The sequence below is a fragment of the Anabrus simplex genome, chromosome X (genome assembly GCF_040414725.1).
Source record: "Anabrus simplex isolate iqAnaSimp1 chromosome X, ASM4041472v1, whole genome shotgun sequence".
Taxonomy (NCBI): domain Eukaryota; kingdom Metazoa; phylum Arthropoda; class Insecta; order Orthoptera; family Tettigoniidae; genus Anabrus; species Anabrus simplex.
This window is the reverse complement of record NC_090279.1, coordinates 201,839,539-201,865,128: the sequence shown is the minus strand read 5'-3', so window position 1 is coordinate 201,865,128 and position 25,590 is coordinate 201,839,539. Positions and strand designations below refer to the sequence as shown.

Here is a 25,590-nt window from a genome sequence, read left to right as displayed (position 1 = left end):
TACAAGGTAATGGCCTTTTAACATCTTTAATTCATGCTAGCTCAGCAGTGTAGCCCTCGGGGAAGGTCCGAATCCTTTTCATGTAAACCTACCTTTCTAAAAATGTAACTTAGTGCCGGCTTATGTAAAACCTTCTTATTACTTTAACTTTAAATCGGGGATAGAGGGTGCTTTACCCTCTCGAGCTCCCCTTCATCTTGAGTTGAGGTGACTACGTTTTCATAACCGATTTTCTACTCTTTATGTCTTAAAATTTTCTTATACGAGTCACCTCCATAGCTTGGGAATAGCCCCTGTGTCAGCGGCCTAGTGCCCCTTAGGTTTTATAAGGTTTCATGTAGGAGCGCAAGCAACGCCTCCATTCATATTGGTATTTCGGGCCATTTAATTAACCTATTATTTTTCTTATAAGGCCCTGTAGGCTGGGTACAAGATACCCCTGTTTAATTCTTGTGCCTCAGTGGCAAGTTACTGTAAAATATGGTATTGCCTTTAAGAGGCTTGAAAAATTGAGAGCGGCTCAGCTCTTTCTTGTGTTTGAAAAGTGCCCCTGGGGGGCTTGAGGTTAAAAGTTGGGAGCAAGTGCTCCATGTAATGAGGGGTTTTCTGCCCTTTGGTAATTTGTGGTTGTGAGCTGAGGGCTCAGGAATTATAACTTGGGGCTCGAAGCCCAGAATTTGTAAAGACCTCTTAACTTGTGCTTTCGTTTGTAAAGTTACAATTGTACCTGATTTTTTCATTGTTATTTCACCTAGTGAAAATTTGTTAAATCTTGTTGTTTATTGAAAATATAACCTTTATTGAAATTTTAATTCATCTTTCGGACTTGTAGTTAGACCCATTCCACCACGCACCTTCTTTCACCTCTGCTGATCCACTAAACCAGAGTAACAATTTTAACCATGATGGTTCAATCGTCCATATTCTCAGTGTTTCAACACCACACAGCAACAACACTCCCAACTGGATGTCCATCAGATGCACACTACACATCGACAACAGCACCACCTGACCCAGTGTGCATAGTGCATTGGCACTGCCGGTGGCTCCAAGTAGCCTACGCAGTGGCCTCCACGGTATGCACTAGCCATGCATCTTGGTGGGTGTGCTATTTACCAACTGATGAGCCCAACTTAGCAGACTGGGGCGAACGCTGGCAACCAGGAATGAGTTTGCTGGAAAATTTATAATGTCCAATAACTGTATTGGTATTATTGTTACATGAGGACAAATGGGCTGGGGAATAATTTTATAATGCATTGTTTGGATGGAACATTGTTTAATGAAAGAGTTTTGTTTTTTTGTTGCACAGAATATTTGATGGCCAAGCCCATGTACTGTGAGGGAGGTTGGGTATATACGAGAATCACTGGTTCTCTTAATCAGTTGTCTCCTGGTTGTCATTTGTTTCAGGACCCACATCAATATCGAGGCAGGCTCCATTGTCAGCGTCCTAGCCCGGCGCGTTGGCGATCTTTGGACTGTCGACAACGAGGAAGGGTTCCTCATTCTGTACCCAGACATGCTGGTGTCGGGCACAGCAGTCGTGGGCTCCTTGTACTGTCAACGAAGGGGCGTCCTCAGCGACTGGTTCCGCGGTATGGATGCTGGCAATAAGAGCATGGTGACCGGCAGTCTCATTCACGAACTGCTACAGGAGGTAAGCACACAACATGAAAGGAGCTACTTTTAATATTTCGAGTCTCAGCCTTTCTCCCATCTCTCAAGGTTTTCTATATTTATTTCAAGTCGTTTTGCACTTTATTGAGCACATATTGCTGGTGGAGGACCAGAATAGGGTGCCTACAGTAATTGCCAAAATGGTGTATATCATGGATTTTATTATTTAGAGTGAAAGCTATTTACTGCCAGAACAGTGTAAGTGTAGTTTTAATTAGTTATTAAATAATTTTAAAAATGTAACCAACTACAGAGGTGTCTACTGTCACATGGCCGTGAAAGTCTACGAATCCCTCCTTGAGAGCAGGATTAGAAAACATTTTGAACCTACACTTGAGGAAGAACAACATGGATTTAGACTTCAAAGATCAACTGTAGACCTCATATTTGCCTCCAGAATGCTCAATGAGAAATATTGGGAGAAATGTAAAACACATAACTGTTTTTCTGTCGGAAGATAGTGGATTCGAACCCCACTGTTGCCAGCCCTGAAGTTCTTTTCCCTTGGTTTCCCATTTTCACACCAGACAAACAGTGCCGAAACAGGCCACGGCTGCTTCCTTCCCACTCCTAGGCTTTTCCTATCCCATGGTCGGCATATGACCCGTCTGTGTCGGTGCGACATAAATCCAATTGTTAAGAAAAACTAAAATGAACCTGGGTAGCTCTAGTGACCCCAGAAATATGCAAGTTAAGTCGCTTTTCATTTTTGCCAACATTAGACATATTTAAAATGGATAATAATAAACAGGTTTTACCATCATTTTATGTATGTTCTAATATCTTTCAATCAGTTTGCTTAATAACCTGTTAAAAGAATGTTTGCTGTATTTTTCCCAGGTGCTGAAGAGCAAGATGTACGACCCTCGTGAAATCCGCTTGTTGATAGAACGGATGGTAAAGGCCCCACACGTCGTGAGAGACTTGTACGCGATCTCGATGTCGACGGCCGAGGCTCGGGACGAGCTGCTCTCCGTGATACCCAGCATCGTGGACTTCATCAGAGTGTACCTGAGGAGCGACAGGCGGTTCGCGAAACCGCCCAACTGGCAAGGGAAGATCTGCTCCATCGTCTCCGTCGAGGAGAACTACTGGATCTCTCAGCTCGGACTCAAGGGCAAAGTGGACATCAGTGTCGAGGTGCAGGAACTGGGCAGTTCCAAGCGCAAGGTATAGTACTCGGCACATAAGTTTTTACACTAGGAAAACAAATATCGCCACCCTGTTCTCTCTTTTTATTGGCTCATCGCTGCTGCCATCTTGACTAGTTCCATATTCAAATCACTAACCTCAGGAGGTTCCCTTACCCAAGTAAATGATAAAAGTTCAGATGAAATAAATCAAGATATTCATAATTAACCCTTACAGAGGGATAAATGACTGCGCTAGCATACGGGCATCATCATAATGAATGTCCCACTCCAGTCGCCGGGGTGCGGTTAACAAGCCTCCTCCATTACTTTCTGTCCTTCCACTTTTCCTGCTCTATTACTTCCGCCACATCCAATCCAGCTTCTCTAATGTCCTTCCAAATCTGATCCATCCACCTTCTTCTCGGTCTTCCATCTGGTCTCTTTCCCTTAACTTCTCTTTCCAATTCCCTTCTTGCTACCCGTTCCTTTCTCATTCTTCTTACATGTTCGAACCATTTCAGTTGAGCTTTCTGTATCTTCTGTGCTAATGGTTCTATATTTAGCTCTTCTCTGATTTTAATATTTTGAAGTCTATCTCTTGTCTTTTCAACCGACGTTCTTAAACATTTCTTTTCTGTTGCTTGGATCTTACTATCTTGTCTCTTGTTAGTTACCAGCGTTTCTAGTCCATATGTTACAATTGGTATGAAATACTGTTTATATAATGTTAATGGTAATTTTGTTCTGTTGGGTACGTTGTCATTCCATAAAAACTCTCTGACTTGATGATAAAATGTACCTTTACTTAGTCTGTTATTCATTTCAGGGTTGACTTCATTATTTCCATTAATAATGCTACTCAGATATGTAAACTGTCCTACACTCTCTGACCATTCTCTGTCTATGTTCACTTGGCTTCTCTTTTTCTCTTTTCCACAGTGCATGACTACAGTTTTCTTTTTACCAATTACCATTCCAAACTCCTTCAGATTTTCATTCCAAATGTCCAGTCTCCTTTCTACTTCCTTTTCTCCCTTTCCCCAAATCACATCATCTGCAAATACCAAAGCATTCACTTCATCACTGCTGATATTCTGTTTTACACGTTTTATGATTTCATGCAACAATAATGGCGACAGTGCACTTCCTTGCTTGAGACCTCTTTTTGTATAAAATTTTTCGGAGTCACCACTCCCCACTTGTACACTGCTTTTACTCTCATGATACAACATTTTTATCTTGTTAATTAATAGGCAGCATATTTATAAAAATCCAATAAATACAACCTATGTCAGAAAAGTTCCAGGACTGAGGTCATAAAAAATAGCAAAGTTGCACTTACGAGGTAAAGATCTTAAATCCTGTCGAAGTAGTCCCCTTTGCTATCTATACACAATTGCCAGCGTTTCTTGAGGTCTTGGAAGCAAGCAAGGAAATTGTCAACTGTGATGCTTGTAAGTTCATATGTCACATGTCATATGTCTGCAATATCTTGATGAAGCTTCATTCGCAATTTCACTTGCAAAAAAAATCGCAATGCGAGAGGTCGGGCAAGTATGGTGGATGTGGGTCCGGCCCTGCGGTGTAGGGGGCAACGTTTCCGCCTGTCACCCGGTGGCCCCGGGTTCAATTCCCGGCCGGGTGAGGATTTTTTGATTGTAAATGATTAATATCCCTGGCATGGGGACTGGGTGTTTGTGTCGTCTTTAACGTTCCTTTCCTCACATTCAACACTTTACACTTCCGCAATTTCCAAGTACACGCAGTCTCATAACAGATGGTGCAAGTAGGGGCAAAAGATTTTTCTAGGTCGACGTCCTGAAGAAATAGCATTTATTCTTTAAAAACAAAAAGGGTGGTTGTTGGACGACAGTGACAGAATGTCTGGCCAGATACTGGTAACAGATAAAGCAGTGTGAGGTCTTGCATTGTCGTGCTGTAAGAACCATTCCTGTGACTGCCACAGATCAGGGCTACGAATTCGAATTGCTTGTCGCAAACGTTTCAAGACTTCAGTGTAAAGAGTTCGGTTCACTGTTTCACCTGGTGGAACCTACTTATGGTGAACTAACCTTTTATTGTCAAAGAATGCGATCAACATTGTCTTTATTCTCGAAGGTTGACGTTTGGCTTTTTTCGAGGCTGGTGATCCAGGACCCCGCCATTCTGTACTTTGACACTTCATGTGGGGGTCATTCTGGTAACACCAACTTTCATCCCGAGCCATAATCTTTGTTGGAAATGTGGGATCACATCTGGCTCTATCCAGTAGTTCCGAAGAAATTCTTTTTCTTTTATCTTTCTTGTTGTGTGTTAAGGTGTGCGGGACGAGTTTTGCATTCAGTTTCCGTTTTCCTAAATCGTATAAAATCTTGACACACGTCACGATTCAAATTAACCCATCCGCTTACCTTATAAACATCAGTTCCGGACCTTTAAATTACCATTTAAATGCTGGTGTTTATAAGGTCCATGCAAGACTGTGCTTAATTGATAATATCACTTCAACGACTGGCTCAAATGTTGTCAAACTTTCATAGAAATACCCCAAAATAATCATTTCAATGGAATGTGCTACATTACAGTGAAAAATATGAACTCTGCACTATAAACTCACCTAGTAATTCTTGTTAATGTGTCATTCAGGTATTCAACGCAAGACCTTATTTTACCTAAACTATCGGTTTTATCTATCTCATCATTATTTACGAAATTCAAATAACGGCAAAGTAGTAAAAATTGTTTATATGGCATCACAGATCGAAAGAAGGGAGTTTCCGTTGATTTCTTTTTACTCAAGTAAGACTGAAGCTTGAATTTCCTAACCTGTGATGGCAGAACGTATAATGAAATAATGCCATCTGTTGAGTTTTTAATGTACTGCCTTCCCTTTACCATCAATAAAGCAGGACGCTGCATTACCCCGTCGATTCAACGGTTAGGTAAGCCAGACACAGGCTCGCATATCCCATCGATTCGACGGTTAGGTAAGCCGATGGGTTAAGCTCTTCTGATATCGCACGCACAGTTACACGAAGGTCTTCCTGCAACAACTGCCTTACACACGCCACAATTGCATCGGAGTGTGCTGTAGACGGGCGGCCAGTTCTGGGTTTGTCTTGCACAGAATCTCTGCCTTCCCAAAACATTTTGTGCCACTCAAAACACAACTTCATGACAATGCATCACCTCCATATGCTTGTGTAATCATCGTCCACGTTTCACTAGGTGTTTTTCCGAGCTTAACGCAAAACTTAATGTTCACTCTTTGTTTACAATCAGTGTCCATTGTGTCACCGTCACTAAACCAAACAGAGTGTTGTTAAGCACAGCCCTGCCACCTAGTGCGTGTGCATGGAAACATGGCCAAGGCCATCTCAGCACGTACACATACAAGGTAACATAAAACCAACATTTTTTCCTTTGTTCGCATTGCAACCTCAGAAATACAACACTTGGCCCAGAACTTTTCTGACAAAGGGTGTATAATGTGTAAGACAATACTCAGGTACAATGTTCAGTTTTTTAACCTGTTAGTTTTGTGCACAGTTTCCATCAATAACCCGTCAGTCATGAATAACTGAAAAGAATCAAGTTCACTCTTAGGTTTAGTCCCAGGGTGTGGTTTATAACTAGACGTATCTGTGAATGGGATTTGTTTGATTTTCAATGCCACTGTTTTTTGATGGGTTCAGTTTCATTCCATAATCATCAAACTTCTTACACCATGCATTCAGATTATTTTGCACTCCCTCCTCTGTTTCATCCCATATTGCCACATTGTCTGCAAACATCAGAGTCTGAAGATCTTTATTACCTTTTCCTTTTAGTTCATTTAAAATGGTATCCATAACTGCTATGAATAGAAGAGGTACTCCTTTGGTTGTATTGAACCATTCAGAGTGACCATCTCCAGTACTGACACAAGCTTTTGCAATTAGTATACAGCATTTGGATCTTCTTAATAAGGTACTCCGGTACACCAAGTTTTCTAAGACTTTTCCAAATAGTTGATCTAGGAACATTATCATATGCCTTTTCAAGGTCCATAAACACAATGATTAGGTCTTTTTGTCTTTCCCAGTGCCAACATCCTCAAAGCAAATATGAAATCTGTTGTGTTTTTTCCAGCCCTAAAGCCACGTTGTTCCTCTTCTAAGATAGGCTCTAGTATATCCCTTACTCTGGCTTCAATGATCTTCTCCATAATTTTAAGACCATGTGATTGGAGGGTAATGCCTTTGTAATTTTCACTTTTCCTTGTACTCCCTTTCTTAAAGATAGGAACTAGGATCCTTTTGCCCAATCTTCAGGTATTTCTTTATGTTTCTTTCTTCTTATATACAGTCAAAACTGTTTAAAGCGACATAGTTTTTAACAACTTACTGGATATAACTTCGAAATCTAACGGTCCTATCTAAATCCTGTATAAACATTTCATTTAAAAAATTGCTTAGTACGATGTCGCTTATTATGAAATATCGTATAAAATGGCTTATTTTGATCATGTTTTCTGATGAATGTTTCGAGTACAACATCCAGTGTTCATTTTTGTTTGTTACATAGTTGAGGATTGCTGAAAACAATGTTACGCTTATTATTGTAGATTTCAAATCAGTCCGTCTGTTAAATAGACAAGGCAAGCATCGCTGCGAAGATCACGCAAATTAAAAGTGTTTTAATACTGAAGAAAAGTCACGCATAATATGGCAATTAGAAAATGGGAATACAAACGTCAGCATAGCAAAGGAATTCAAAATCAAATCAAAATCTCTTTATTTGCAAATGAGGTGTCTACCTCGGTGGCAAATGGTACACTAAAATACATTATTGTCAAGCACTAAATTTTAAATTAACAAGAGACGAAGAAAATTTTCCTAGAATACAATATTATACAATTTACGCTAATAATTTGTTCTATTAAACACACACATCATCCTTAATAAATTTATATTGTTTACAAAATTCTACTTATAATATCTTACAAACATAGTCAACTCATATACAGTATGTGATATTACTTCTAATAATAATATACAACTGGTATAAGATTAAAATTAACATTGAATTTATTTACATATTTATATTTTACCCATTTTGGAACCTAAGTAGCATAACGACCTGCTGCGTCTTAACCAGAGCCCCTTTCGCCACCACTTTTCAGAGTTCCTGAAGGGCCTTCACAGCTACCGTAGCGGTCCCAGGGCCCTCGAAGTCCCCACTGTACTTCACCCCTACAGGCAGTCCCCTACTTGGGCTGTCCAAACTCCATAGACCAGGGGATGGAATTAAATCACACACATTTTTTATTTACAATATCCTGCACTGGTCAAACGCCCTCTAAAATTTCATTTATTTTCTCTGTTGTTGTTTATTCTCTTCTTGAATATCTGTACAGATTTTGGAAAAGGATCAAACACTACCCCTGGTAAACTGTTCCACTCCTTCACGCCCTTCCCAATGAATGAAAATTTACCCCAATCGCTTCTGCTAAAATTCCTACTAATTTTGTACTTGTGGTCAGTTCTACCAATATAATTATTTTCCAACTGAAGCCTCTCACGGATATCTCTCCATGCTTCTTCTCCTGTATAGGCTCTATATAATCCTATAAGTCTAGTTTTCTCCCTTCTCTTCCTTAAAGTTTCCCACCCAAGTTCCTTTAACATTTCTGATACACTACTCTTTCTCCTGAAATCCCCTGTTACAAACCTTGCTGCTTTCCTCTGCACACCATCTAGTTCTTTTTATTAGGTATTCTTGGTGAGGATCCCAAACACTGTTTGCATATTCCAATAATGGACAAACCATACTTAAGTAACTTTTTTCTTTTAATTCTTTGTTGCATCCTTTAAGTAGCCTCATTATGACATGTAACGACCTGTATGCTTTCCCAACAATGTCATCAACATGACACTTCCAGTGCAAATTACTTTCAAATCTCACACCTAAGTATTTGCACTTGCCATCTTTAGGGATAACTACCTCATCCAAAGTATATTCAAATTCAGTTTTAAAGCTCCTGTTTGTAAATGTTGTAACAGTTGATTTGCCTCCATTAATCTTCATATTATTTTCTTCAACCCATTCTTGGATACTCTCAAGGTCCCTTTGTAATTCTGAGCAATCCTCGATGTTATTTATTTCCCTATAAACAATTATGTCATCTGCATACAATCTTATTTTCGATGTTATATTGTTCCCTAAATCATTTGCGTATATTAAGAAAAGTAACGGACCGATTATACTACCCTGTGCAATTCCCTTCCAAACTTTCTCTTCCTGTGATATATTATTTCCTACTTTGACTTTCTGAACCCTTGAATTTAGAAATGTTCTTATCCAACGTATTACCCTTACGTCCAATCCTATTCCCTCCAATTTCTTTAATAATATTCCATGTTCCACTCTTAAGGCTTTGGAAAGATCTATGGCTATGCAATCTAACTGGCCTCCTGAATCCAACTGATCTGATATGTCCTGCTGAAATCCCACCAGTTGTGCCTCGCAAGAAAATTCTTTCTAAATCCATACTGGCTCCTCATGAACCAATTTTTATCATCACATATCCCTCTGATGTACTTTGATATTAAACTCTCCAGTATTTTACAAACTATATTGGTCAGGCTGATTGGTCTGTAGTTCTGTGGTTTCCTTTTATCACCCTTTCCTTTATAAATTGGTATTATTATAGATTCCTTCCATTCCTTTGGTATTACACTATTATTTATGACATAGTCAAAGAGAAATTTTAAATAAGGCACTATATACCACCCCATTGTCTTTAATACCTCCCCAGTAATTTGATCACTTCCTGCTGCTTTTCCTTGCTGAAGCTGTTGGATTTCTCTGAAAATATCTTCATTTGTGAATGAGAAGCTTCTTGTTTCCCTATGTGTCTCTCCCTTTCTATCTTCTGTTATGGTTTCCAAGTCCTGACAATCTTCTACTGAATCTCTGAATTCCCTACTAAAGAGGTTTGCTTTCTCAGTATCTGTTAAATAGTGTTCACCCCCTTCTCCCACCATTGTAGGAATTTGGATGTATCATACTGAACGATTTGTACAGCTTGGAAAGACAGCAAGAAAATAAGTATCTTTTTGAAGAAAAATCTTTAAAAAATTAAGTAAGCCAGATCATCTGAGCACAAAGACATTGAAGAATCTTTACTTAGATGGTTTAATCAGCAAAGAGCAAATAATGTGTCGATAATGGAGCTGTTCTTCAAGCGAAAGCCAATGAAATTCATCGTAGTCCCACACCACAAATACAGTAGGCCTACTTATTTCAGTTACGTTTTTGAAATTTTAACTTAATTCTTTTAAATAACCATATACATGTGGAGCTTAAAACTTAGATACAACATTTTTAGCAAAAGATAAAACCAAACACAGTTTGTGCGACTATTGGCTAGAACGACCTTGATTGGCAGTCCCTTCACAGTTGTTATAACCAATTTCGACAGTATATTACTGTTATATATAAAAGTAATTGTGTTTGTCCTACTTGCAAGTTTTCCATTACAGTACCGTATTTACGCAAATAATCCCCGCACCCAAACTTTAGGAAGGCTGATTTTGAAAAAAATATGCCAACATTGACGCAAATAAAACCCGCATCTCAATTTCGTGCCTCAATTTCTTTTAAAAAATGTGCGGGTATTATTCGCGTAAATATGGTATTACTGTAATAAGTTGACACTGTAAAGCATGATTTCTCTGCAGTAGTTTCAAACCAAAATGTATAACAACATTCTAAAATATCTATGTTACTTTGTTTTATTTTATCACCAGATGATGCCTCTGGAATTGAAGACAGGGCGAGCCACGAACTCCATCGAACATCGAGGACAGGTGATCTTGTACACCCTCATGGCTGTTGAGACTTGCCCAGGTGTTGATGCTGGGTTGCTTCTTTATCTGAGGTGAGTGTTGTTGGCCTTTGCCCTCTTACCACTCTGTGTCGTGTAGCATCTGTGAAAGAAACATTACATAGCTCGATACTTACATAGGGAAGGATGCTAGCACACAAAATTTGTAATGTGATAATTTTTCTTGTATTGTCTGCAGTTTTTTATCTTGTATGTGGACAGTGCAAGGAATATTGAAGTTAACTGGTCACTAGCTTGCCCGGTGTCCATGCTCGTTAAGGTTTGAGTCCCATAGGTGGAAAAATTATATTACCATCAGGATGTTGGCCGGCAGGGTATACAATTTCTAATCACTAGATCACGTGCCAAAAGGCTGGATTAGATTTCAAACCTCTCTGCAGTGTTCATTTGGAGTGAAGGCATCTGACTGTTGTATGGGGACGTTAAGCCTTGAGCAGATCCCTTGGTGTATTCGACAGAGTAGGCTATGTGCTAGCACGAGGTTTCACCCTCTCCCTTCCGTATGATAATCATCCCTCGTCCACCTCCCGGCGGGTTATGGCATCTTTCTGTCTTCCTCTATGCAGCCATAATTGTTTCTCATTAACTGTGTTCAAGTCAGGTTTCTTCTAATTATACTGTTCTTGATCGTATTTAATCACCCTAGTCTGGGTCTCCTTGCCCTACATCCTTCTATCTGCGTCTCCCATTATCTGCTTCAGGCTTCTTCCCTCTTCCATCATCTTAACATGTCCAAACCCAAAGGGCCAATTGCAGATACGATGACTAGTTTTAAGCCTTAGACATCGTCTACCTAAACAACGTCTAAATTGAGCACGATCTTCCATTGCATAAACAGTGTTGAGTAGACGTTTAACTGGACATGGCTTAAAGTTTCAATTTTGGTTTGAAAATGGATACAAAAGTACCTATAATGCAACTCTTTGCTTGTCGCAACCAATGAAATTCGTCGGTGCGTATGCCAGTCAGCTGTTTGTTTTCCTACACATTACTCAAATATGGCTGAGCATGCTTGCCCACAGATAAGAGTATCGCTTTTGGTGGAAATTAAGTCTCATAATATTATTGACACTAAAGCGACATGCCACTGTACAGGGAAGTGTAGCTTTCATTATAGCGTTGTTACAGTGAGTGTAATCTGCTTGTTAATATGGTAGCTTCGACAAAGGGAAGATGAAGCAATAGTAATGTGTAACCGAGTGTGTTGTATGGGCTATGTAGATGTAGCTTGCATTCTGGAGATTGTAGGTTCGAAACGCATCATCGGCAGACTTGAAGATTGTTTTCCATAGTTTCCATATTTTTACACTAGGCAAATAGTAGGGCTGTTAATAGAGTCACGGCTCTTCTTCCCCAGTCCTCTTTAAACGATAATCACCACCACTTGCCTTTTCCTATCTGATAGTTGCCGAAAACTTATACGATTATATACCGTATATAAAAACCCCATACAACCTACTTTTTAGTTTTCACTATTATGTGTGTTAACTTGGCAGTAAATATAAGTGAATCCCTCCCGGATGATGTATGTGACACGTAATTCTGATATGTATGTAGTCGAAGTGACCTATAATTCCATGGAAATTACCCCATGTATATAATAAAATATATCGGTTGCCAAGATTTGTATTCAAGTTGACAGTTACCGGACTGTCCCTTTGTCAGTCTCAAGAAACAAGTCTCTCGAAAAGTGAAACCTTATTTTATGATTATCTCCCCGTGTATGTCAAACGAATTGCTGCGATTCAGCAGCGGGCGACCCACAGAGAGGCTGTCGGACTAACCTTTCTTCCCGGAAACGTCTCAACTTGATAATTCAAATTACATATTTCGTGGTACATAATCTCTGATTGTGATTCACTCCTCTAATTTGAGGTTAAACAGTGTTCTCGGCATTGTTTAAACATGACCAGTTGAACATCGGTTTTAGACAGTGTCTAAGTGATAAATAACGTCTCTGCAATGCGGCAGCCATACTTAGGCATTGTTTAACCGTAGACATCGTCTAAATACCGATTCAGCAATTGGGCCAGATCTTCTAAATTTATCCCTCTCCATTCTGTCGTAAAGTCCGATCTTCTTCCTGACGTCCTCATTTCTTACTCTGTCCTTTCTTGTCTTTTCTCTCACACTTCTTAAAAGTGTCATTTCACTGCCTGGATTTTATTCTCCTGTCTTTTTCTCAGTGTCCAAATCTCCGCTGCATATGTCGGTATGTCGTATACATCACCTCTTTACACTCCATTGGTACTTCCTTCCTGCACACCAGGTGTCTCACACTCTGGTAGACTCCTTTTACTGATCTCCACATCGAGCCCTGCATTCCGCATCAGTTCGCTTCCCAAATACTTGAAGCTCTCTGAAATTTTAAGGTTTTGTTTTAAGTTACGTCGTACCAACACCGATAGGTCTTATGGCAACGATGGGACAGGAAAGGGCTGGGAAGGGAGCGACCGTGGCCTTAATTAAGGTACAGCCCCAGCATTTACCCGAAAATGGAAAACCACAGAAAACCATCTTCACTGCTGCTGACACTCGGGTTCGAACCCACTATATCCTGAATGTAAGCGGGTAGCTACATGATCCAATTGCTTGGTCATCAGAATACTACTCGTATTTATGCTAAGACTGAAAAATATCAACGGAAGATTACTTAATGATAAACCTTTTTTCCAGGGAGAACTCCATCACCAAGATACAAGTGGGACGCAACGAGAAGCGAGACATCATGTGCCGCCGCAATGAGCTGGCGGAGTACCTCACTATCTCCCCTACCCTACCTGCTAATGGAGCAGCGTTTGATCCTCCTCGTTTGCCAGAGCCTATCAATAACAGCCGAGCTTGCTCCAAGTGTCCTTATCTGGACTTGTGCTCTGCTTTCCTTGAGTAAGTCAGTGCTTGTATCAATATTTCTGAATAAAAATAATGGAAGTGCAAAGGTTGCCAAAGTGGGTCATTGGTGTTGAAAACCTATGTTGTCCTAATTGATAGACTATAACTGATATTATCGTAGGTGCAACTGTATAAACTCATCTTTATATTTTCCTGCTCCTTCTTTCCTGTTTTAATTTTGTTGTCTTATCCTCCATTTCTCGCACTAATTTCTGTCAATAATTGCCTCCTCAGTAAGTGTGAATGTCTAATTATCTAAATCAGTCTCCACTGATCCGCAATTGTTTACCTAGTTTCTCCTTCAGTGATTTCAAAGAAGTTGGAAATTCATCAAACATCCCTTGGTAAATTATTCCATTCTTTCCTCTTCTTGTAAATTAATATTTGCACTAATTTATCCTCTTTAATTCCAGCTTTATGCTCTTTTCTACTTTTGAAAATTCCATTGCCGGGTTGAGTGGCTCAGACGGTTGAGGCGCTGGCCTTCTGACACCAACTTGGCAGGTTCGATCCTGGCTCAGTCCAGTGGTATTTACAGGTACTCAAATACGCCAGCCTCATGTCAGTAGATTTACTGGCATGTAAAAGAACTCAGTGGGGCATAAAGCCAATAACATTATTATTAATAATTCCATTCAATTATTTGTTTACTAATGTCATTCCACACCATCTCTCCACGGACAGCTCAGAACATACCTCTTATGATATAGATGTTGATTCCCATAGGGAACCTGAAATATTTGTCCCGAATGAGTAAATTTATAATACGTATCCTGATGGCATCTCGTGTAATATTTCAGACGAAGTGGAATGGACCACCTGAGCTCTGGTCATGCTATGAGGCAGCTGGTCCCTGAGGCGACATCCCACCTTACGGCCAAACACGTCGACTATCTCATGCTGTGGACAGCTCTAGTTCAGCTTGAAGAGGCCGAGAGACGTGCCAAGAGTTCTCTCCAGGACTTGTGGTGCAAGACTCCAGCACAGAGGTAATATCTATGTTAGTCAACTTTTAGAATAATTATTTCATACCTGCCAAATCTTCTGATTTTATAATGTTCCTCGACTTTCCGTCAGTTAATACGTTCAGCACCCTACTTGTTTTTTTTAAAACCTTCCCACTGGATGGTGCTTTTTTTGTTGTATTAATCTCTGCCTTGTATAAAAAGTGGTGATGGTAAGAGGAAAACTAGAAGGAAAAGGAATCGCTAGTATCAGAGGACAAAACCTTGAGGTTTTTGAATGTTTCAGATATGTGGGAAGTGAAATAATGGAAGATGCAAAGTTGGATAAGGAGATCAGCAAGAGGGTGCAAGCAGGAAGTATGTTCTACCAGAATGTAAGGAACATGGTGTGGAACAGAGAAGTTCTTATGAAATGTAATGAGATAATGTACAAGATGTACTATACCCCTATATTAACGTGTGCATCAGAGGCTTGGACTTCGACAGCAGGAAATGAGAGTAATATTCAGGCCAGTGAGATGAAGTTCTTAAGGAGAATGGTAGGGAAGGCGAGGAGAGACAGGGTAAGAAACCTTAAGGTCAGAAAAGAAATAAGGGTAGGAAAACTGAGTGATAAAATGGAGAAGAATAAATTGAGATGGTTTTGACATGTGATGAGGATACCAAAACAAGTGTTGGAGGGCAAGGGGAAGGCCCAGAGCAAGATGGATGGTCTCTGTCAAGAAAAGTATAAGAAAAAGAAGACTGGACAGGAATACGATTACTGAAGAGGAGTTCTGAAAGGAGAAACAACAGTGGAGAAGTGCTATCAACACCACGACCTGGCAGGAGCTCGACAAGGGGAAATGAAAGTGATGACTATGAATCTCTTCTTAAATATGACACAGTGGGCTAAATTTAAATACACATGAATTATATGAAAAGTATGTTTTTTCTGACAATAGTCTCATCAATCTCTAGGGACTGCCGTGGTCCCATTATAAAAGTATTCCACTGGGATCAGAGGTCCCACGTAACAGTCCGGGCAAATTTCCCTCACGTAAATAGAAAATGTTTCCATTTAGATATTTTTTGGGTGATTTATGCTTCATTAGTTGACAAGACAGTATCTGTGGTGATACAAGATCATTGAGATAATGAAAATATATTCTCGCATTTCCCTGGAGACACAGGCTCTTCGTTACAGTATCCTCGTGAACATGTATCAGTAAACAGATCTGCATGACAACATAGAATTTGTTTTATGAACACTACAAATTTTTATTCACTTAATGGTTACTTTGTTCCATGTTGGCAGTATCTTCTCTATATTTTAACTTTGGATTTAAGATTTCTGAAGGTTTTTGTGAGCCTTTAACAAAGAGCAGAGTGAAATAATGTCCATTCCAATGAATCACAACAGTTTTAGTGGACACTTTAAAGTTCTTCATTCATCTGGTCAGTTATTTTATCTTGTGACTGTAGTCTTAAAAACACTATTTGATGTAGATGCTTTTCTCAATGATCGTTTGTTCCTAATGTAATGAACAAATAGTGTGAAGTAGTTTTTATTGTGTATTGTCCGAGGATTTTAGAAAACTTTTCTTAAACATGCATCAGTATGTTTTATCAAGTGTAATGGTTGAAGAAGTCTTATAACGAGGACAAAACATGTAGCGAAAATATGTGCGACTTAAGTATTAATAATGTTAATAATAATAATGCGGATCGCATGGCAATATATTGCGTGTTGAATTTCTAAGTGTCATATATCTTTGCTTCTGTATGTCTTTGAGCAATGATTCAAAAACATACATATCTGCCATCTGTTGGTTATGTTACTGAAGCTTGTGCTTGTTCGTATCCTCATGGGAAGTGCTGTAAACTGAGTTTTTGTATGTGAATGTCTACTGCTTTAGGGAATCAACTGCTAGCCGACGAACGTGGCCGCTCCCGGTTGTGCTGATGTAGTGCTAGATAGTTGGAAAGTGTTGGAAAATATGGGCTGATGTCATTGTGAAAGGACTGCATTGATTCTTAGGAATTATGTTGAGATTCATGTACATAAACCGTAGAAGTATAATAATATACTGATCTATTCATCCACATGCCTATATTTTCTGGACATGTGCTCTGTAATCATTATAAAGCAATTCTACAGTTCTTCCATTTCAATAATTGATAGACAGTTACCTATTTCAAAATGACAAAATCAGCCCAGAAAGAGTACCAGATGACCATATACAGGGACATTATTTTATCAATTCGGGGGATTCTCACTCGCCCGTTTTCCTGTGCTACGAACCTGTCTCTTGCCAAGAACTTTGCTGTCATGCGCTGCTCGGCACCACAAGTTCCCCTCCTATGCAGTCTGCTGAGAGCTTTATCAGTGTAAGATTCAGTTTAGTCAAGTGTTCACATGTTTAGTGCTCAGTGTGTTGTTCTAATGCCATTTTCATTACGTGAGCGTGTGTATACACATAATACCTTCATAAAGTACAGGAAATCTTGTACGAAAACACGCGCTGGTCACATTACGGCAGAGTGCTTGGTGGGAGACAGGTTCACAGCCCAGGCGACCGGGTGAGTGAGAATCCCCCCGTAATGTCCCTCTATTGGTGCAAAGACTTATCTGTGTCTACCATCATAGTTTATGAAATACCACACAAAAACATTATTAATCATGAAGATTGTCTGATTTTGTGATTTTTCACTTTTTTCATGTGTGACTTGGCCATTTAAAGAATATAATGTATTATGTGCCTCTACAGTAACTTACAGTGGGGTTTATATATAAGTGTGCAAAAATCTAAATTGTGGGATATGTCAGTGCTTCGAAAGCCCAACTCTCAAAAGGGTTAAGAATGTGATTGGTATGGAATAACATGGAACCAGACTTATTTCCTTTCAAGGTCGTTGTATGGTATTGGTATCATTATGGAACAGTGAATATGAGATTTATAAACTGCAGGAGAGGCACGTCGCTTCTGCGGTACCCGTTAGATCTTATGTCCCGATCCACTTCGACGCTTCATAAAGGCTGTTATTACGATGGGCTTGCCACACCACGAATGCAAGAGTTCTGATATTAACTGGGCCGAGTGTTTCAGACGGTTGAGGCGCTCGCCTTCTGACTCCAACTTGGCAGGTTCGATCCTGGCTCAGTCCGGTTGTATTTGAAGGAGCTCAAATATGTCAGCCTCATTTCAGTAGATTTACTGGCACGTAAGAGAACTCCTGCAGGATCAAATTCCGGCACCTCCATGTCTCCGAAAACTAAAAGTAGTTAGTTGGACATAAAGCCAATAACATTATTATTTTTAGTTCTGATATTTCGAAGAATAAAACTGTTGGTAAAAGAAAGGCAAGGGCCACGAAGGGTGTGAAAGAGAAAGATTCCCTAGGCCTCGTGACCTAATACCATTGGGGTTATTAAAAAACAAGGGTGGTGGGATAGGATAGATGAAAGGGAGGAGCCTGGCACAAGTAAGTGGAAGCAATGCCAGGACTCAGCTAAGCGAACTGTGGTCGCCAACCCATGCATCAAAGTTTAAAGTCCCTGGTCCCCTTTCAGTCGCCTCTTATGACAGGCAGGGGATTCCGTGGGGTTTCATGAGAACCTATAAATTGCTGTGACTCGTGTAAATTAAATATTGATTCTGGGCATGTGAAGGGCTAGAAAAATGGTAATGCCAATGTGTTAATAACTATAAGTGTTTTTTTTTTTTTGTTGTTGTTTAGTGTTGTTGGTTTGTACTTTTGCAGGGAGGCGAGAGGGAAGTGCCTGGCTGGCCTGGTGCTTGAGCCTCCCGTCATGACTGTCGGACCCGGCTGCTGCGTGCACACCTTCCAGCGCACGATTTCAGCCGGAGATTTACGTCTCTCGGGGCTTGCAGATGGGGAGATGGTCCTGGTCAGTACGGACAAGAGAGTTTGTCTGGCAATGGGGACCATTCTCGACGTGGGTGACGAGACGCTGACGGTGGACTTCCCCAGGTGAGTGTCTTGTGCTCACCTTCCTACGCATATCTGTAAATTAGAGATCCAAGTGATAACTTCCGTACAAGCATCGTATCATAAACCTGTCTTTGTAATTAGTACGGAAATACTGCTTTTCAACTTTTAAAGGAGGATTGTTCATGTGTTAGTGATTAAGTAGAGTTCTTCTGTTGAAATCAGGGACCTGTCAGAGACTAACCCTGGCGAAGTGTTCCACATCGACGCTTACGAGTCTCAGGGTCAGATGAGCACCACTCTCACGTGTCTCGGTGCTCTGTTCGAGAACAGCAAGAAAATGGCCAAACTGCGGAGCCTCATCATCGACAGGTACGAATCTAAAATCATTAGCCTGGGTGTGATGATGAACCTTTCCTTACTCTTATATTCAAGATTGAAAATATTGCAGCCTTGTACGCCTCCACAAGGTAACAGTTAGCCGTATTTCTTGCCATCCACAAACATTGCTGATGATGTCATGATTTGGAGAGAAACAGAAAATGTCAAGTCTCAACACATGGCAGGCTAAGTTTCTGTTACATCATTTTCTGGTGTAGTTCCTCGAAAGGCATTGACGTCACCGGAAAATTACCAGTAAGCTATCCTGCCCATCAAAATGCTCACTAAATAACCCCTATATAATGTCCAAAACAATCAAAATATAATAATAATGATAATAACGGGAATAGTAACAACAATGTTGCTGAGTGCTCAGCCTGTCGGCCATCAGCCGTCACTGTTGCTAGGTAACGTTGTCTGGCCATCCATCCATACCTTACATCACAGCCGTCACAGTTGCTAGGTAACGTTGTCTGACCATCCATCCATACCTTACATCACAGCCTGCACTGTTGCTAGGTAACAATACCTTATATCACAGCCTGCACTGTTGCTAGGTAACAATAACTTACATCACAGCCGCACTGTTGCTAGGAAACATTGTCTGACCATCCATCCACACCTTACATCACAGCCTGCACGGTTGCTAGGTAACATAGTCTGACCATCCATCCATACCTTACATCACAGCCTGCACGGTTGCTAGGTAATATAGTCTGGCCATCCATCCATACCTTACATCACAGCCTGCACGGGTGCTAGGTAACATAGTCTGGCCATCTATCCATACCTTAGATCACAGCCTGCACGGGTGCTAGGTAACACTGTCTGGCCATCCATCCATACCTTACATCACAGCCTGCACGGTTGCTAGGTAACACTGTCTGGCCATCTATCCATACCTTACATCACTGCCTGCACGGATGCTATGGTTACATTTCCTTCAGGCTAACTTCCGTAATGCAGATTTTCAGATGACCCCCAGCCATAATACATATTTGTACCAAAAGATAACCTGGTTTCACTTTACATGTCTCCAAGGTACTACCTCATTTTATTTTGAATGTGTATCTTGTGGTTTCTTGCAGAGAGATCCCGATGTTTGACAAGACTCGTCCCCAAGTTCTCGGGCAGGGCCACAGTTTCTTAGCCACACTTAACCTGTCACAGCAGCAGGCGGTGCTGCAAGCGCTGGCTGCTCGAGATTACCTGCTAGTGAAGGGACGTCCTGGTGCCGGTAAGACCTCGTTGGTAGCCGCCCTCGTCCGGCTGCTGGTGCACGAAGGGCGCTCGGTGCTGCTGACGTCTCACACCCACTCGGCGGTCGACAACGTGCTGCTCAGACTCGTCGACAGCGGGGTGGAGTTCCTACGCTTGGGCTCCACCACTCGTATCCACGACAAGATCCACCCCTGGGCCGAGGATGTGCTCACGGCAACGTGCTCTACGCCTGAGCTCTTGGACGCTGTATATAATAGCAAGGTGAGACGTGCAGTTTCCACTAGAACTCATCATTTTACCTGAAGATCACAGAAAATGTTGATGAATTGTTGGACTGATATGGATTTTTACTTGGGTTTCATTTTACATATTCTTTGTAATACGGTCGAACCTTGATATCTCGAACCTCCATTACTCGAATTTTCACTATCTCAAACTAACTTAAATTTCCCGGCTGTTTGTCCTATTCTTCACGTGTATTTTTTTCTCTATTACTCAAAATTCGGTTACACAAATTTCTCTATTTCTCAAAGCAAACATTTCCTCCATTGAAGCAAAAATGACTCTGTAACTCGAATTTTGTGCGACATTAACACTGCAATGTGGGTTTTGTGGTTTGTGAGGAACAGTTAACAAGTAAAGAAAGGGTTACAGTGATACCGGGAGCTAATATGACGCGAACCAAGAAACTAAAACTTCTAGTGATCAGAAAATCGACGAAGCTTCGCTGTTTCTCGGGTGTGAATTAATTACCGGTGACGTACGAAAGCAACCCCCAAAGTCGCGGATAACAAGCTCCATTTACAAATCTCGGCTGCGTGGTATTGACGAGAAGTTTCAACGTGAAGGGAGGAAAGCTTAACAGTAACAAGCAGAAGATACTAACAGATGTTTTCCAAAGGTGTTAACGGTGGTATGTTTCTTGTTTTATCCTGCCTTCCAAAAAGTTACTATAATAGGGGTTGTAATTAAAGTGATGCCGTAAAATAGAGTTTGTTTGTATATTTTTAAATACTGTTAAAAATAATGTATTCAGTATAAGGCCATAGATACATATGGTTCAATTATGTGCTATACATGCTCAAAAACGGCATTCGCTATATCTCGAAATTTCAATAACTCGAAATAAAATTTAGCTCCCGAGGTGATTCGAAATATCGAGGTTCCACTGTATTACATATTTTACGCATAATGTGAAGAATGTAACATTTTTGTACATATAAACAATTGTCATCATCATCAATGTCCCACTCCAGCTGCCCAGGTGTGGTTAACAAGCCTCCTCCGCTCCTTTCTGTCATTCCACTTTTCCTGCTCCATTACTTGCACCACATCCAATTCAGCTTCTCTAATGTCTTTCCAAATCTGATCCATCCACCTTCTTCTCGGTCTTCCAACTGGACTCTTTCCCTGAACTTCTCTTTCCAATTCCCTTCTTGCTACCCGTTCATTTCCCATTCTTTTTACATGTCCAAACCATCTCTGTCGTACTTTCTATGTGTTGTGTACTAACGGTTTCTATATTTATCTCTTATCTGATTTTAATACTTTGAATTCTATCTCTTCTTGTCTTTCTAGCCGATGTTCTTAAAAATTTCATTTCTGCTGCTTGGATCTTACTATCTTGTCTCTTATTAGTTAACAGCGTTTCAAGTTCATATGTTACAATTGGTATGAAATACTGTTCATATAATGTTAATTTCGTTTTCTTGGGTACTTTGTCATTCCGTAAAAGCGCTCTAACTTGATGATAAAATGTTGTACCTTTACTTAGTCTGTTAATAATTTCAGGGTTGATTTCATTACTTTCATTAATAATGCTACCCAGATATGTAAACTGTTCTACATTCTCCAACCATTCTCCGTCTGTGTTCATTTGACTTCTCTTTTCCACAGTGCATAACTACAGTTTTCTTTTTACTAATTATCATTCCAAACTCCTTCAGAACCGGGCGAGTTGGCCGTGCGCGTAGGGGTGCACGGCTGTGAGCTTGCATCCGGAAGATATTAGGTTTGAATCCCACTATCGGCAGCCCTGAAGATGGTTTTCCGTGGTTTCCCATTTTCACACCAGGCAAATGTTGGGGCTGTACCTTAATTAAGGCCACGGCCGCTTCCTTCCAACTCCTAGGCCTTTCCTATCCCATCGTCGCCATAAGACCTATCTGTGTTGGTGCGACTTAAGCCCCTAGCAAAAAAAAAAACTCCTTCAGATTTTCATTCCAAACGTCCAGTCTCGTTTGTACTTCCTTTTCTCCCTTTCCTCAAATCACCACATCATCTGCAAATGCCAAAGCATTCACTTCATCACTACTTATACTCTGTTTTACACGTTTTATGATTTCATCCATCAATATAATAAACAATAATGGTGACAGAGCACTTCCTTGCTTGAGACTTTTTTTTTTTTTGTATAAAATGTTTCAGAGTCACCACTCCCCACTTGTACATTGCTTTTACTCTCATGATACAACATTTTTATCTTGTTAATTAATGTTTTTGGTACATTCCTTTTCAGTAGGCATTCCCATACATGTTTTCTCTTAACTGTATCATAAGCTTTTTCCAAATCCAAAAATACAAAGATGCATGCACTTGCTGAACACAGAATAATCTCTTCATTACTTCGAACACTTGTCAGTCGATAAATTATTCTCTAATGAATTACTTAATGTTAAAACATTGCGTATTTTAATGATCTTTCATATACTTATCCATCATTACACTATTGGAATTAAATAAAGGAACGTATAAACAAACAAGATAACAAACAAGTGATACGAAGTGGCAGAGTGCAGGTCTACCACGTGTGAAACATACAGTGCATTGAAAGAAAGCTTTTATAAAAGCCCACTCATATCGATATCGCATGTTATTGATATTTTCAGAGAATAAAAGCTTCAATCTTTCTGATGGTATTACTCATGCTGCCATCGTGCAGCAGGAATTGAAGATACAGGCAAAAGAAAAACGCGGCTGACAGATTGGCCCCCGGCATATTTAGCAGCAGCTCGCATGGCCGATAGATCAACCGCCTGACACTCTAAGAGTTAATCTAATGTCCATTACGTTTCCCTGTGCTTATCCTTCTCATTGTACTCTTGCACCTGAAGACAGGAAATCTGTCAAGACGCCCTTCAGCGTGTTTCGTTATTTCCTTTGTGTATGTAGACATAATAATAATAATTTTAGCACTTATCAATGTTCCTTCCTTTTCAGCCTGTGGTGGCTACAACGTGCCATGGCGCCACCCACTTCTTGTTCACCCGCCGGAGGTTTGACGTGTGTATCGTGGACGAGAGCACGCAGGTCCTGCAGCCTCTGGTGTTGACCCCTCTGTTCCACGCTGACAAGTTCATCCTGGTCGGTGATCCTGAACAGCTGCCGCCTGTGGTTAAAAGTAGGAAGGCCGGGTAAGTTAACTACGTCTAAGGACTAAAATGGACTCTTGGAGGGGGGCAAGTATCGGTTTGTTGACACGCACACAGAAATTGAGGATGCATTGAGACGGTCTCTCAGTGAATGCCGGGACCTGCCACCGTGATGTGCCTGGGAGGCACAAGCGAGCTAACTGGGGGCTGAAAAGAGATGGATGTGGTGATTGTTATAAGGGGAAGTACAACTTGTCAACCATCCCCTTCTTAAAGCATTGAGGACGGGCACTGAACAGGGGCTGCTACCCTGTGTAGACCGGATAGTTCAAGCCTCCAAGAAAGAAATTACACTGCTGCACTCCAACTACTGTAACTCAAAAAGTATTCAAGATATCAAAATTGGAACATGTACTCACTAGGTTGCTGTTGCTATGTTAGCTAAGACAGCACATCGAGCTGAAAACTAAGCCAGTACGTGAAAATAGAGATATCTTTGAACAGTCTTCAGTGTGTTAACATTAATCAGAAAGGAACAAGAAAGAGGTATGACTGGTTAAACAGTTGCACCACAGAGGGCGTGAAAATGAGACTCCCTTGACCTTGCAGATCTAACACCATTGTGGTCAGAGTTGACCTCGCAAGGTCATTTAGGAATGTTGAAATTGAGAAATCTGATGCAAGTATAGTCCTCTCCGTGTAAGGACGTACCCTAAGGGTGCAACCTTATCCTTTCTCCCCTGTAATATTAAGGTACTGATTTATAGTTACTTTTCTTGCTGTTGGGTCTTTTTCAGTGTCGGTAACCATACAGTTTAGGGACCCTACTTGCCGATACGACGTCTTACATTTACCGTTAATCTGGCACGTTGGCAACGTTCAATCACTGTTCTAGCGTGAATTGCGTGTTGCCACCGCATCGCCGTTAAAGTCACTAGTGATATATTTGCGAGAATATTTAAAGTATATTTTCTTTTTCTGTGGGATTGTAAATATATTTGACTAATACCAGGTAAGTAGAATTGTGGCATGTTCGGATAATGCATTTAATAACATTGTTTGTGTGAAATGATGAAAGTGCTCAAATACGCCAGTCTCATGTCTAGATCTACCGGTACATGAAATAACTCTTGCGGGACGAAATTTTGGCAGTAGAACTTGTAACATTATTATTTTCAAATCCGCAGTGAACTTGAAAGCTGACCTAAATTCCGTTCACGGAGCTTGGCACATTAGTATTCCTATATGTTTCCCGATAAGCTTGAAGATATAACCAGCCTGCAGGCTGAAAATATGCCCAATAATCTCTCTCCTTACTGGTTACCGGTATTGAAGAGAGAAGGAAATGTTCGCGCAAAAGAAAGGGAAGTCATTGGATGTCTGGAACTTTCGAAAATCACACTGCAAAGACTTATTAAATAAACTGCATCGTTTAACATGCCCCGCTTTTCAAGAATACGGTTATAGTACGCCTACTGTATATCAAAATAAAGACAGATAATTTGAGTGAGAAAGTGTGTTTATTTCCTTAATTCCTCATTGAGCGTGGAAATCGACGAGATATTCATAATTATCTTGATTTATTTCATCTTCTTTTATCATTTACCAGGGTAGGGAAACATTCATTATCGGTGTTTACATTGAGGTTAGTTTTTTTTATGGTATGTCTGGTGATTTTAATATGTAACCAGGCAGGTTGGCAGCAGTGATCAGCCATTACAAAAAAGAGAAAAGAAGAGCATCGGGCGGCGATATTTACTTTCTGGGGTATTTCCTTACGTGGCGATTACTATACATGGTAGCAGTGACAAACACAGCTTCTGACCCACACTCTCAAGTTAGATTTTTAAAATTGCTAGTGGTTTAATATCACAAAACAGCAATAGGACAGGGAAGGAAGAGCCATGGCCTTAATTAACACATTGGAGTCCAAGCCATTTCTTCACCTCTCACGACCTGAATCCCAGGCATTTTAAGCCTAATTTAATCATATTTTTTAACTTATTTTATATGAGACTAGGTAAAAAATCCTACTATGATATTTTGAAAGGAGGATTATTAGTCAAGTAAAAAACATATGGCAACATCAGTATTTGTATTTTCTAGATCAGTTTAAGAAAGTG

The 25,590-nt window shown here is 40.4% G+C and overlaps 1 protein-coding gene across 1 annotated transcript in view; it reads left to right on the top strand.

The window, feature by feature from the left end:
• Dna2 (DNA replication helicase/nuclease 2) overlaps positions 1–25,590 on the top strand; it is a 54,555-nt gene that overhangs the window by 10,262 nt on the left and 18,703 nt on the right. Inside the window, exons 4-12 of the mRNA XM_067159586.2 lie at positions 1,414–1,660; positions 2,521–2,850; positions 10,607–10,737; positions 13,381–13,590; positions 14,397–14,585; positions 18,306–18,536; positions 18,720–18,866; positions 19,964–20,357; positions 23,316–23,509. Of these exons, the coding sequence (XP_067015687.2) occupies positions 1,414–1,660; positions 2,521–2,850; positions 10,607–10,737; positions 13,381–13,590; positions 14,397–14,585; positions 18,306–18,536; positions 18,720–18,866; positions 19,964–20,357; positions 23,316–23,509 (2,073 nt within the window). The remainder of the gene's footprint in view (positions 1–1,413; positions 1,661–2,520; positions 2,851–10,606; positions 10,738–13,380; positions 13,591–14,396; positions 14,586–18,305; positions 18,537–18,719; positions 18,867–19,963; positions 20,358–23,315; positions 23,510–25,590) is intronic.